Below are 12,497 nucleotides of genomic sequence, written 5' to 3'. Positions count from 1 at the left end.
GCGTCATCCTTTCTCGGGATATCGTAAAGGAGCCGAGAACAAGAGTGCTGATAGGCATGCAGCTATGCGTTTTGGGCGAAGGATATGTACGGGGACAAGAGGAAGAAACCGGCGTGTACTTCCACCGAAAGCGGCGGTGGAACGGACGCGCTACGCAAACGCCGCTCTGCAACTCTTCCTGCCGGCATTCGCACCGTGTTTGCCGGCACTCAACGCTTGTTTTATGCAGCACTTCAATTTCTTTTCGCCTGGTCACGGGGACGCCCGCATTTTTACCCGCGGGAGCCGAGTGGGCGAAGAGGAAGATGAAAAGAGAGGACGCCAGCGCGACGCTAGCGACGCCGGCGGGCGCCGGCTGCGAAATCGTCGCCGGCCGGCTTGCCCGCGCGTTGCCGGCTGCCAGCTCGAATGTAGGTCGGGGCCACCAGCGCCAACGAGCAGCACGCTTGCCAGACCGGGCGGCGCGCGTTTCTCCATTCCCAACGCCAGCGAGCTGAAGTGGAGGAGGTGGCGAGAATGGGAATGGCGCAGCAGCAGCAGCCATTTGCTTTTTGCTCCACGGAGACCGGCCGGCGAAAAGTCGCGTGTGCCAGCCGGTTGCTGCGAACGTCGCGCGCGCTGGCGATGATGATTGGGCCTCGTCAACTGCCTGGTGGTGGCGGTTGTTAAACGTCCGCTGTGGCGCAACCGCTGCGCAACCTCTGCCGCCTTCGTTCAGTAAAGCACGTACACCGCATAGGATGGAGGTGTGTGTCCTTGGCCGATGCTAGCGAGGCCGGGGCCTTTTTTGCCGCGCAGTGAAATCATGTCACATGCCGCAGCTTGCTCGCGTGAGTTGGGAGGCATTGTGCGCGCTTTCGTGACGACCAGTAATGCCTGTCCTTGCGGAGTTCCGTGTCCAGCGAATGAGACCCTGTCACTCGTACAATACCCAGCGTTCCGAAGCGTAGATAGCCACCTCTCAAAGAATTTCAGCACTGGTGTGCGTGCAGCGTCATCAAACGTGCCCGTAAAACGAAGCGGTGCCCCGTCGTATCTTGTTCAAGCATGTTGTAGATAAATTCAAATATTTTACCCTCGTCCAGACTGCCGGCGTAACACGAGTACAGTTCATCTAGAAGGTCAGCGAAGGAAGGGAAAACTGCCAAGGAGACTAGGGGCGAGGCTACCCTGAAAAAGGTTCATGAACGGAGTACAATAAGAGATAATTATTGAAAAAAAAGTATTTCATATTCAGTTAACGGTTACATACGGTGCGGTGTTTCAGCTTTGTTCAGCCGCGCTTTGATTTACGCGACTTTACGTGACGTCACATTCTCCCGGCAGTCGCACGCGGACGCACGTATCGCTATTGAATCTCGCGCATAGAGCAAGTGAACCCTATTTTAAGTTTAGCTGTACAGTGCAGAAGAACACTAGAAGAGCCCTTCTGCTGAGCTTCAACTTTTTACGACAATGCAAAACTGTAATTTCGACGCGCACACACGCTGACGAAACAACCCGCTACAAGACTTTTGATGCAGGTTGGCTAATAGTCAATTTACTACCGATTTGTAACAATTCTTATTTAAGATTCCTAGGATAACCCTTTAAGTCATTCGAACAAGTGCAAAACAGAACTGCAACGGGAGATGGAGGATCGGAGAGATGAAGTATTGTTGAACGTGTAATGTCGCTGGAGCCAACGTTTCAACAAGTGGAATGATATTTGTTTGCTTCTATCCATTAAGAACATGTTCAGCACAGTTCTGACTTATCTTTCGCCTAGGTACCAGTTTTTTTTTTTTTAATTTGGTTTTAAAGTTTGCTTCTCCTCATACAGGCCCTTATTGCAGTGAAGCAAGCTTCGACAGACATGTTCGACAGAAGCATTCAGAAGCTTCCTTCGATGTGCTCTTGTCCTGGCTTACTGCCTGCAAGAAGTTCCCGTTGTACATAGATAGTGGATTTTGATTGCTTTGCTTGCAGGCAGGAATACGGGCCGGAAAACCAACGTGTTCATCCGCTAGAACGAGAAACCATAACATTCTCTGATGCGGCGATCCATTCATCACGCTTTGTTCGCGCTCGCCAGCGCACTGCGTTACCGTGAATATTTCGTCAGTTACACTTATTCATTCATTGAGACCGTCGGCTGCTTCGTTGACACTGGCGTGGATCCAAGGTTGGGCGGTGGGTATTAGCTGCTTGCCAAAGAGCCATTCAAGGGCAAACTTCACCCGGTGCTCCGCTGTCGTGCCGAAAAAAGAAAGCGGCTGAACAGGCGCCGCAGGCTCTGCCCGATCACAGTGCCTGGTAAGTCGGTGACATAAATTTGCGAAACGCTGTAAAGCATGCGGGTATTGACTAACTTCGCATTTAATTAAAATCCGGTCTTATTCTTCTTAGACTTCAATTTTATACCTTCCTTTGTAATTGATTCCAGTGTCACTGCATCGACGGAATCGGTTAAGCACGCAGCGAAGAAGGCGTAGGCTCAAATCCTGATCTGCTTCCTTTTTTATTTCTCAAACCAACTGCAGGAAGGCCGTATAATGCTTCGAATTGCGAGCGGACGTTCTGCAACTCTTGGAAGTCACCGGTTTTCGTAGAAGACATTTCTCTCTTCCCCCTTTTCGGCGAGAATAAAGAATCGATGAACTTCCAGGGACACACCTGTATCAACATTGAATGATCGATGTTCTTGGTATGTCGGCGGTGAACGTCTATACGTAAGTGAGACGAAAACGCGTCGAACGACGATATCCGGCTATGAGAGGCGTGCTGTAATCGTGCGCTCGTTACAGCGTAAGCGTTACAACAGTATGCGCTAAATCTACGACAAATCCGAGATTAAACGTGCTCGTCGCATAGTTTCACTCGATCATGAGATGTGTAACATGATCAGCGGCGGAGTGGTACAGCGGCGATGTGCGCTGCCGCTCTCGCGTGAATGTGGCCAGCCCATTCGCATAACACGCTTTCCCACCCTTCTTCGTCTCTTACGTGGAATGCGCTATCCACCCCGTCCTAGATTCAGTATCGGAAACCCCCCACGTAGCGTCAGAATGCCATATAGCTCGTGCGTTACGTGCCCCTACATTCGGTGAAGAAGAAGACAGGATGGTTCCATTCTCGCGGCTTCAGTGTTTCGCGGAGAAGCTTTTCTCGCAGCCGGAAGGAAACGGCAGTCGCGAAAAACAAGCCTCCTCCGTCATTCCTCCTTTCTTTTTTTCCCCTTTACTTTTGCCGCTGGGAGGACTGACGATGCATCGAGGAGACCTTTGCTTTGTTTTTTTTTTTTCGGATTTGTTGGTCCCTCGCACTCTTGTGCGGCAGCTCCTCCCTTCTTCGACGGAACGCACCCGATGCAGGAAGCCTGCAACGCAGAAAGCGAAACGCAAAAGCCAAGCAGCACGGGGCAATCGACATCCGAAAACGCACTGGCACGCCACTGCAGGCGCGAAACACTTTCTTTGCGTCTTGCGTCGTTTCTCTCCTTAATATTTTTTTCCCCAAATCAATCTGACGTTCACGTGGCGATCTCGGCCCTTTTGTATACGCTAATAGTCACTGCGAAGTCGGACATATATGTGTGGGCTTGATATCGACTCGTGGAAATCGTTCTGAGAATTGCACCAGTGTAACGATCGACTGTTGATTGTTAAGATACCGATCTGGTTTTCCAGACGTACGACAAACACGAGTCGGTGCAACAAAAGGGCTCGAATTCCCGGAAACTTATCGCGCTGCTGTCACATAAAGAAGACACGCGTCCTCTCTTCTTTACTCCTTCGAAGCGTTGAATGAAGCGCGCGAAGAGACCGCTCCTACGCGCAACTCCATCGAGCACGCACGCAATCATGCTGAAACGCCTCTCTTGTTTATTTATTACCTTCTTTCGTGTACATCGCACACTCACGCGCCTTCGTGGGTGAAGAGACAAAAGAAAAGGGGAAAATACAAACGAGTACGCGCACATATCCCCGTTGCCGGCACACTTGACCCGGCATTGTTTCCCGGCCCTCGTAGGCGCTGCATCAAAACGAAGGTCGTAAAGCGGGAGGCTCGCCGCTTTCGCTCCCTGCGTTCCTACCGCTGGGCAGATGAACAAGAAAGCCAGAGGCAGGGACACTGTGGCCCACGCAGCGAAGTTGCCGTATGGCCGAGGCCGTTTGAACGTTCGACCGATTTCTTAGGGCGGTGGTCGTGCCGTTTGCGGCTCGCCGTGGTGCGGTTTCGTTGATGCCGTAAACAACAACACGCGCTCTGCTCCCACTCGTGCCTCCTTCTAATTCCTCGGGGGGCACACCGACCGACCGCGCCTCCCACACGCTTACGCCATCCGCACAGATAGCATAATAAACGAGCCCGCGCTAGGCGTAAGCCTCGCGTAGCCCTGGCCTGCCGGATGTATGGCCCCGACCGCCCAACCACAGCTGTAACAAATTTATTTATTTCTGGACTTCGGAACAACAACTAGCCGAGACATCTCGCGTGTGAGATTCGGCGCGCAAAAACCTGCGCTTGACGTACACTCTGACCAGCTGATCGAATTATTTTAAGGAGTCGGTTGATGCTGCGCGCCGGCACTGCAGCCGGCCCACCCGAAGGCAACTTTTCCACTTTGCATTGGTGCGTAACTGAAAACGACGCCTGCCGGCGCTCGATTCGCATCGACTCCAGCGCGATCGAAGTATCTATCGAGACGGCCCGCTTGTGGTAGTAAGGCCCCTCTCTCGATCCCCGCTGCAACAGTTCAGCGGGCGCCTCTGAAAGGGCGCCCGCCCACCGCTGGGTGTCGTGTGTGCAGCGCACGCCACATGCGTCCGGCGCCTCGGGCGCTGTGCGTATCGACCGCGCGCAGCGCAGCTGTTCACCGTGGCCGGAACGAGAAAGCGAACGACCTTGTGGCCGCCCTCTCAATGGGGGGACGCCCCTGACCGACCACCGGACGCTTCTTCTTCGGCGGCCGGCAACAGCAACGCCCTGTCCTACCCTGTCCCGATCACCCCCCACTTCCTTCTTTCCACATCATCTCTGCACTCTCCGCGGCGTCCCCGCTTTTTCAGTCGAATTAGTAAAAGGAAGGCATATCCGCAGTTTACTTAGGCTGTTGTATTGATAATCTGTTCATTCGGTATAATTAGAAATGGAGGACCCAAACGTAGTGGACACAATTTACATTGTTCATCTAAAGTGCATCATATACCTGAAAAAAAAAAACAAAACAAAGAAAGGTTTGCTTTAAGAATGCAATTCCTACCAACCCAAGCAGCTACACTGTTACTATGAACTAGGACATCTAGTACGAAAAATGCAATTAGGGGCTTATGAGCTTGTACTTCTGGATACATGAAAAAAGCTATTTTGGTACATTATTTCTAAACCTTGTGTTCACTGGTAAACTAGGGCTGTTGAACACTGCTAGGCCAATGTGTGAAAGTATACATTACCAGACCAAAGGAATTTTATACCAAGGAAAAGGTTTCTCGTTTGTAAAAAAAAAGGGGGAAGGGGGGTGGGCGGTTGGAGAGCAATGAATTAATGAGGAGGAATAAAACAATTCCTGTGAAATAAAGTCTACAATCTCACATATCCTTCATACAAAATGTGTTCCCCATCATAGTTAACTCTACCCATTTTTTTTTTTTTGCCTTGTCCTTATGATAAAAGTAAAATTCAAGTTCGAGTTAAGATCAGTGTGATAAGTATAGTACCAAGAATTCACATTATGTGCTGCCGAGGAAAATTTCTTTACTGTTTACATGGTATAATTGGTATAAAATAAATCCGTGTACATTTACGGTTTAGATCTTGCAGAGATTTTCTAAGAACTGTTGTGTTTGACCACATATTTATACGAATGACTTATCGTATGCATGCACCATGCTGTGGTTCTTGTGTGGTATGTATTGGGATAAGCGTGTGCACGGTTCGCCTTCAGGGAGGTGGGGGGGGGGGCAAAGGTTTGTCTTAGCACCCCCCTCCCTATGGTATCAATGCACGTGGCTGTGCTCCCCCTCTTACTAACGAGTGCAGCACCTCCCCCCCCACCCCGCCTTTTTATGCGCACACCCATATGTATTAGACTACTGCATTTCATATGAGATGGCAAGGCTTTTGAGGAACTGCAGCAAAACTTGTAAATTAGCAATCTGCAATATCATTAGCATCAGGATTCATTTCTCTAGCCTCATTTTTTTATTTCTCAAAAAAAGGAAAAAATAAGCTGACTTATAGTTTATAAATCATAACTTGATCAATACCCTGAAGAAGAGGTGAGATGCTGTTATGATGACCTCGCTGTCTCCTGCATGTCCAGGCACACCATCATGGACGAGCTCAAGTTCGGGTGCCTCAAGCTGGGAAAGCGGCCGCTCACCTCCGCGGACTGGAACCCCATCTCCTCCGGCAGGCCTGGCCGCGGCAGATGCACGAACCTTCTGGCGCATGTCACCCACTCAAGATGAGGGTGTCGACTTTGCTGAGAACTTTGGCTCCTCTGGTGAATCTGGATGTGCAAAAAGAAAGGTACGTTACGCTTACTTTAGCAACCATGTTCGTATTCATTTCAGTCATATTCAAAGTGAGACAAAGTAGGTTGCTTGAACTGACGTTTCATCAATCTAAGTTTGGCATTAAAAGTTGGCTTTGACTTTAAGAATCGACCTGTAGTTTGGCAGAATTCTTTCTCCCTGCAATTCAAAGCGTAAACTTGGATTACTTGTACTGATTCACTAATTCATCAGATGTTTGGTCCTGAGATATTTACCAATCACTATGAGCAAATTTGGAATGTGAGAGATATAAAATAAGTATTAACATGCCTTTGTCTAAAATTGAAATGCCTATCTTATTCTCACCTGCAGCGGGTACTATACAAGTGTATGTGGAAGGAGTGCGGTGAACGATTCTCCACCTGCAAGGATGTTGAAAGGCACGTTCGTGTAAAGCACCTTGGGTAAGTTACTCTTTCTGTCAATACACACACACACATTTGTGTTAGTATATCGAGTGAAAAAATCACCATTGGAATACGAATGAAAATAGTGTCCTAAATTTAACTGGACAAGTTGGATATGACAGTCCCATTTCTCTGTGTAAATGTCAAAAATGATGATAGCAGGACAAAAAAGGAAAATTACAGCAAGAGAGACAGATGAATAGCATTTGAGGCAACTGCCACAGCAACATAAAATCTTGCTGCAAATGTAATTTAGTTTTGGACTGTTATCACGAGCAACGGGCTACGAAAGCAAATGATGATTTAAAAGCTTTGTTGCATGGTACCTCATAGTAGGTATATAGCGCTGAGGTGGTTGGATTACATGAGCTGTTGTCTCAACAGTAGTGACCAAACCACATTTGTCATATGTTCTCCCAGAATATGATACTGGCTTTATGATCAATGTGTCTCTGTTCATGCTCATGAATAGAAGTGGTGAGTTGTCAGAAAGAACATGTACCACTGGTGATAGGCCAGGAGCCAACGTGATGATGCCATTTAATGGCAGCTTCAAAGACCGCCCGAATTTCGGCACCTACTGCATTTATTTGTTTGGTTGCTTTCACTCATAGGCGTGGTGATGAGAGTGAGGACTCTGCATCGAGTGATCACGAGGAGGAGTTCTACTACACGGAAAGTGAGGAGGACGATGATCTAGAGAGTGACTCTGGCAGCACCCTTCTTGGAGAGCACGGTGAATGCACGCACAATGTCTACACTTCCGCCCCTACCCTCAGCCACCTTGACATGGCAAGGCCACCACACGAGGACCCACAGTACCAGATGCTTGCTAGGGTGTGTACACATCACTCTCTCTGTTTGTGCTTCCTGTAATGGGGAGTCGTGCTGCCATAAATGTAAAGCTGGAGTGTTTTCGACAAAATGTACACTTTGACATCTTTAACTAATTAGAAAGCAGGTTAATGCTATGTAGCATAGGAGCACTGCAGTTTCATATGAACATGGACTGCGAGGCAAAGAGGAGCATATTTTTCTTATTTTCTCCACGATGTGACTTTCGTCACACCGTACCCTCTAATGCTGGAAATGTAATCATAGTTAGGACTTCATGTATTCAACTGACACACCTTTACATAGCTTCATTTCCTGAACATAGTTCACTGTTCAACTAAATAAGCTTTGTAATGGTGGCATTACTCTCTATTTATGTTTGTCGATGTGCCTGAGCAAGCTACAGACGAAATGTGTCTTTCAGGTATAGCTGCTTTTCTTTTGTGACAAAGGTGGCCAAGCAGTTGGCATTCCTGGCCAATGCACCTCTTTTTATTGATAAAAAAAATGTACAAGAAGCCTTTTCATTTATGGAGAGAAATCCTCTCGAGTTAACGAATGCATAAATTGTACGCATGAAGATTCTATAGTTGCGGAGGTACAGGAAGAGCTTATTTTCCTGCTCGAGATGTAGCACAGTGTATGTGCCAAAGTATACTGACATTGCACAAACCATATTTGTCTTTTAGAGTGCTGTTCCTGCATCCCCGCCCAACCTGTCATCAGCATCACCTATCAACATTCCAACAGTGCAGCGGTCTTTCTCATGGCAGCCACACGCCAGTGCACCAACAGCTATGGTCTGTTTTGCAGCTACTCCCATCTCACCCTCCTCATTCCTTAAAGGGACGCTAAAGAGAAACAATCACTGGGTTTAGATTAAACAAACTGTGCTCTGAGAACTCTGTCACAAGTTTCACTATCATAATTTCATTATTGGTGGATAAAAGCGAGGTTGAAATTTAATTTTTAAATGTCACGCTGAAATCTTCGCATTATGAAATCTGTTTTTCATATTTTTGTGACAGGTGCTTGGTGAAATTTTCTTTAAATTCGCATGTTATGTCTATGGCACCCACACATGACAATGTACTTTAATTTTACCGATAAAGTATGTAGAACTCAGCAGACACCATCAAAAAATCTATGATCACGGTGTTTGGTGCATGAATCTCAATCAAGGTGACGTCTTCACCCACATTTTCTATTCACAGATTTTCTTGCTTATCAAGCGTCATCTTGTGGTAAGAGTGGGGTTTCTGAAACTCTGAAATTGCACTGTGCTGATATGTAAATAATCATTTTTCTCTTATGTGTCCCTTTAAAAATGTTACTTTTTTTTGCCTGTGGTTGAGCGTTTGGTTCATGTTTTGTAGCTACACCCGCAGCTTGTGTCGGAAGTTACCATTATCAGTGCTTATCACCAGAGTTCAGTTTCGTTTCGTTTTCTTCTTTTGTCAAAATTGTCTCCGTTTCAACCATACATACCCGCAGATAAGTCATTGACAAATATGTGAAAAATAACATCATCAGTGTCATATATAATTTTTTTAATATGCGTGCATCTATAAAGGTTTCAACGATAGTTCCAAAACACTTGCTGTGGCTTAGTATATGTTAATTGTGTTGTTCTGGCTGTGCTTAGCAGGTCTTTATCTCAGGACACTGTCCACTTACAGAGTTGCATTTTGAAACTATGTAGCGGACATCCGAAATACATGAGGGCGCTTGAATAAACTAACACCTCGTGTCTCCTTCCACTTGATCGACCCTTCTTCATCTTAGTTTTGGCTTACAGACGTGAGAATTTTTTTAGTTACACTTGCAAAATGCCAAATGTGTTTGATGTGTATAGCCACCCTTTTCTTCTGGTTGACTGTGCAAGCATAGATTTGCACTGTAAAAATGCAAACTTTTAGAACTTAGTGCCACCAAACAAAAGAAGTAATTTAAAATGCAAAGACAAAAACAGTGGTGCTACTATTTTTTTTTGCTGTTCTATGTGCCTCGATTCTTCAATCTAAGTTCAATTATTTAGTGATGTGGTCAAACATACTACTCTAATCTAAGAATTACTGTAATGTAGGTGTTGTTGGCTCAAAATATCTTCACTGCAGGAACAAACTCTAACAGACAGGACATGGCAGGCAGACAAAACTTATTGCTACATACAAAATGTTTAATGAAAAACCTACATTTGTAGCAACCAAGAAATGACATACAACCATGTCCACGAACTTATCATTAAAGACTACCAGATATAAAAACAGACAACTAATATGTACGAATTTGTCTTGATATTCTTCATTTGTCTGTTTTTTTTTCTGAATTCATCTGTAAAAAGTTTTTTCCCTAACTGCTCACAAACTCGCCATAATTTGAAGTTCTTTCCACGCATAACCTAGAGATGTGCTTTGATTCACCAAAGGGCATTATAAAGAGGGCAAAATTTAGTTCGGAAAAACAGACAGGAGGGCCCAAACCATGGTTATTGCTTTGCTTTGAGCAAATGGGAAAGGGCAATAAGTTGGGGCGAAGGGAATGAAGATGAGAATATGCAGCCATACATATATTCATGTTTGAAGGGTCCACTTGGAGCCTTGAATACAAAAAATATAACATGAAGTCTTGTATGTGAATACAAGGAGCATTTACCAGGCAGCCCAGTGAGTTTGCAAGCTTTGTCTTTTACAAAAAGCCAAGGCATTATTCCAGAGCCATGTACCTTTCAGGTTATTACTGTCTGTCAGACCCATTCCTGCTCACGAACTTGTCTCTCTCTCTTTTTTTTTTTGTGCGCAGGTTTCGCCACAGAAATTCATGCGCCTGAGCCCCAAGACCCTGTCAGCCTCACCAAAAAGCTCGCCACTTCACCGGAGGGTTCGTTCGGAAAGCCGCAAGTGCCGCAAGGTCCACGGCATGGAGAACAAAGACATGTGGTGCACCCAGTGCAAGTGGAAAAAGGCCTGCAGCCGCTACGTCGACTGAGGCCTTTCACTCCTCTCTTTCTTCCTTTTGTTTTTACCACTACTCACAAGTTGTGTGCAACCGCCATCATAATCATGGTGCGTCCAAACTTGTTCATCTCCTCACAGTTTATGTTATTGCATTAAGTTGCGCTGCAGGCTGCTTATCGACAGGCTCTATCGTGATGAAAGATCACACGTAAACAACTTGCCTTGATTCAACGTGCAGAACCTTTGCATGCTAGCATGGAGACATGTCTATCCAAAGAGGATGATTTAAGATGCCTTGTTTGAAAAGCTTGCTTCCCTGAATGTTGAATTCTCTTCGCATTTTTAACCCATGACAAATATTTTAGTCACCTGGACTGTATTCAGTCATGCCGTCATTGTGAAAATTTTTTCAGCAAAAACGTATAATCAGACAGGAGCCAGATGAAGTTAGTTCAAAGGGTACAATTCGTTATTTGTAAACAGTGAAGAATGGGCATATAGGACATTACAGCTGTGAGAAAAGTTTAAGAGGCCTGACGAGGCTGAGTTTATATGAAAGCTAATATGTATTTGACAAAAACACGGCTGCTGAATACGATTAATGAGAAATTCCTCCTTTCAGTTTAGACATCAGGAGGAAAGCTTGCTATATATAGTGTGGTGGTGGCAAATTTTGCTTTTGCCAATTTATTTGTACAAAGTGTGTGGCCTGCAGTACTGTACATAGCGTTTTCTTAGCATGTTTACTATGTGGTCATTATCAACGACACATTTATCTATTTTACTATTCCCCCCAACGACCACTGTTTCAGCGTGAAAAAAAAAATGTTCAGAGATGCCACCGACCTGTTTCTTTGCAGTTGCTATCTCATGCCTGCTGTAAAAACTGGTTCACAGCTGCCTAGATCGCTTGCAGTGAACGGTTGGTCGACTGAAATTGTTTCAATGTTGCTAGCAGTGCTCATACAGTGTACCTCAAATAAGCTCTGTTACATTTAGCTTCCTTGAAGTTGTAACACGAGCTAGCTGGGAAACATCCTATCACTGCAGACTGAGTTCAGTTGAAGCTGCATTCGTCAAACTTTAAGTGTATTTATATTGCAGCTGATGATGGCCTGCACGTCCCAGGCAATACTGAAGCGGTTGAGTTGAAATTTGTTTTGTCAACACTGTTTGTTGAGATGAGATGAGTTTATTGCGCTCACACACTTTCTCTTGCTTGCAATTTGTCTCACTTGTGCCTTGCAGTATACAGTGTCTGGAAGCAGAAGGTGACCTTGAGTATACAGTCACATAAAGCACAGGCACTCGTGAAGCAAATGAAAACAAAAGCCAGATTCAACAATAATCACTCAACGACTTGCAGTGGGCTCTTGGAGGTTATTAGAGATATCCAGCATAGCAGAGACATGATCGCACTGATGCGTACTGCAATAGCGAAGGACAAGTTCGACAACAGCAGCACTGATGACATCACCTTGTAACGCCGTAGCAACACTCCAAACACTCTTAAAATGTTCTTCTGCTCTACGAGTCTCTTAGAAGGTAACGCACAAAAAATGTGATGATGACATTGTTAGCAATACAAGCAAAAGCAGGTCGACATGTTGGTGTGATACAGCATGTAGGGACACTGCTGCTGCGTAGCTGAAACAGTGCTCTTGCAGCTGTTAAGTAGCCTTGTAATGCTGACGCAGTGTGGAGCATTGTCCTTGGCATTTCGGGCGTGTGGTACCTTGCTGTTGCGCGAGATGAGACTC

The 12,497-nt window shown here is 45.9% G+C and overlaps 1 protein-coding gene across 1 annotated transcript in view; it reads left to right on the top strand.

Annotated features, from left to right (window-relative positions):
* Glut4EF (Glucose transporter 4 enhancer factor) overlaps positions 1-10,954 on the top strand; it is a 106,302-nt gene extending 95,348 nt beyond the window's left edge. The window contains exons 3-7 of the mRNA XM_037421416.2: positions 6,305-6,513; positions 6,852-6,943; positions 7,561-7,783; positions 8,470-8,580; positions 10,583-10,954. Coding sequence (XP_037277313.1) covers positions 6,305-6,513; positions 6,852-6,943; positions 7,561-7,783; positions 8,470-8,580; positions 10,583-10,768 — 821 coding nt within the window. The 3' untranslated portion in view covers positions 10,769-10,954. The remainder of the gene's footprint in view (positions 1-6,304; positions 6,514-6,851; positions 6,944-7,560; positions 7,784-8,469; positions 8,581-10,582) is intronic.
* Positions 10,955-12,497: the final 1,543 nt, after the last annotated feature.

The sequence above is a fragment of the Rhipicephalus microplus genome, chromosome 2, assembly GCF_043290135.1.
Source record: "Rhipicephalus microplus isolate Deutch F79 chromosome 2, USDA_Rmic, whole genome shotgun sequence".
Lineage (NCBI taxonomy): Eukaryota > Metazoa > Arthropoda > Arachnida > Ixodida > Ixodidae > Rhipicephalus > Rhipicephalus microplus.
Note: the sequence above shows the minus strand (reverse complement) of the source record. Positions and strands in the feature narration are given on the sequence as shown.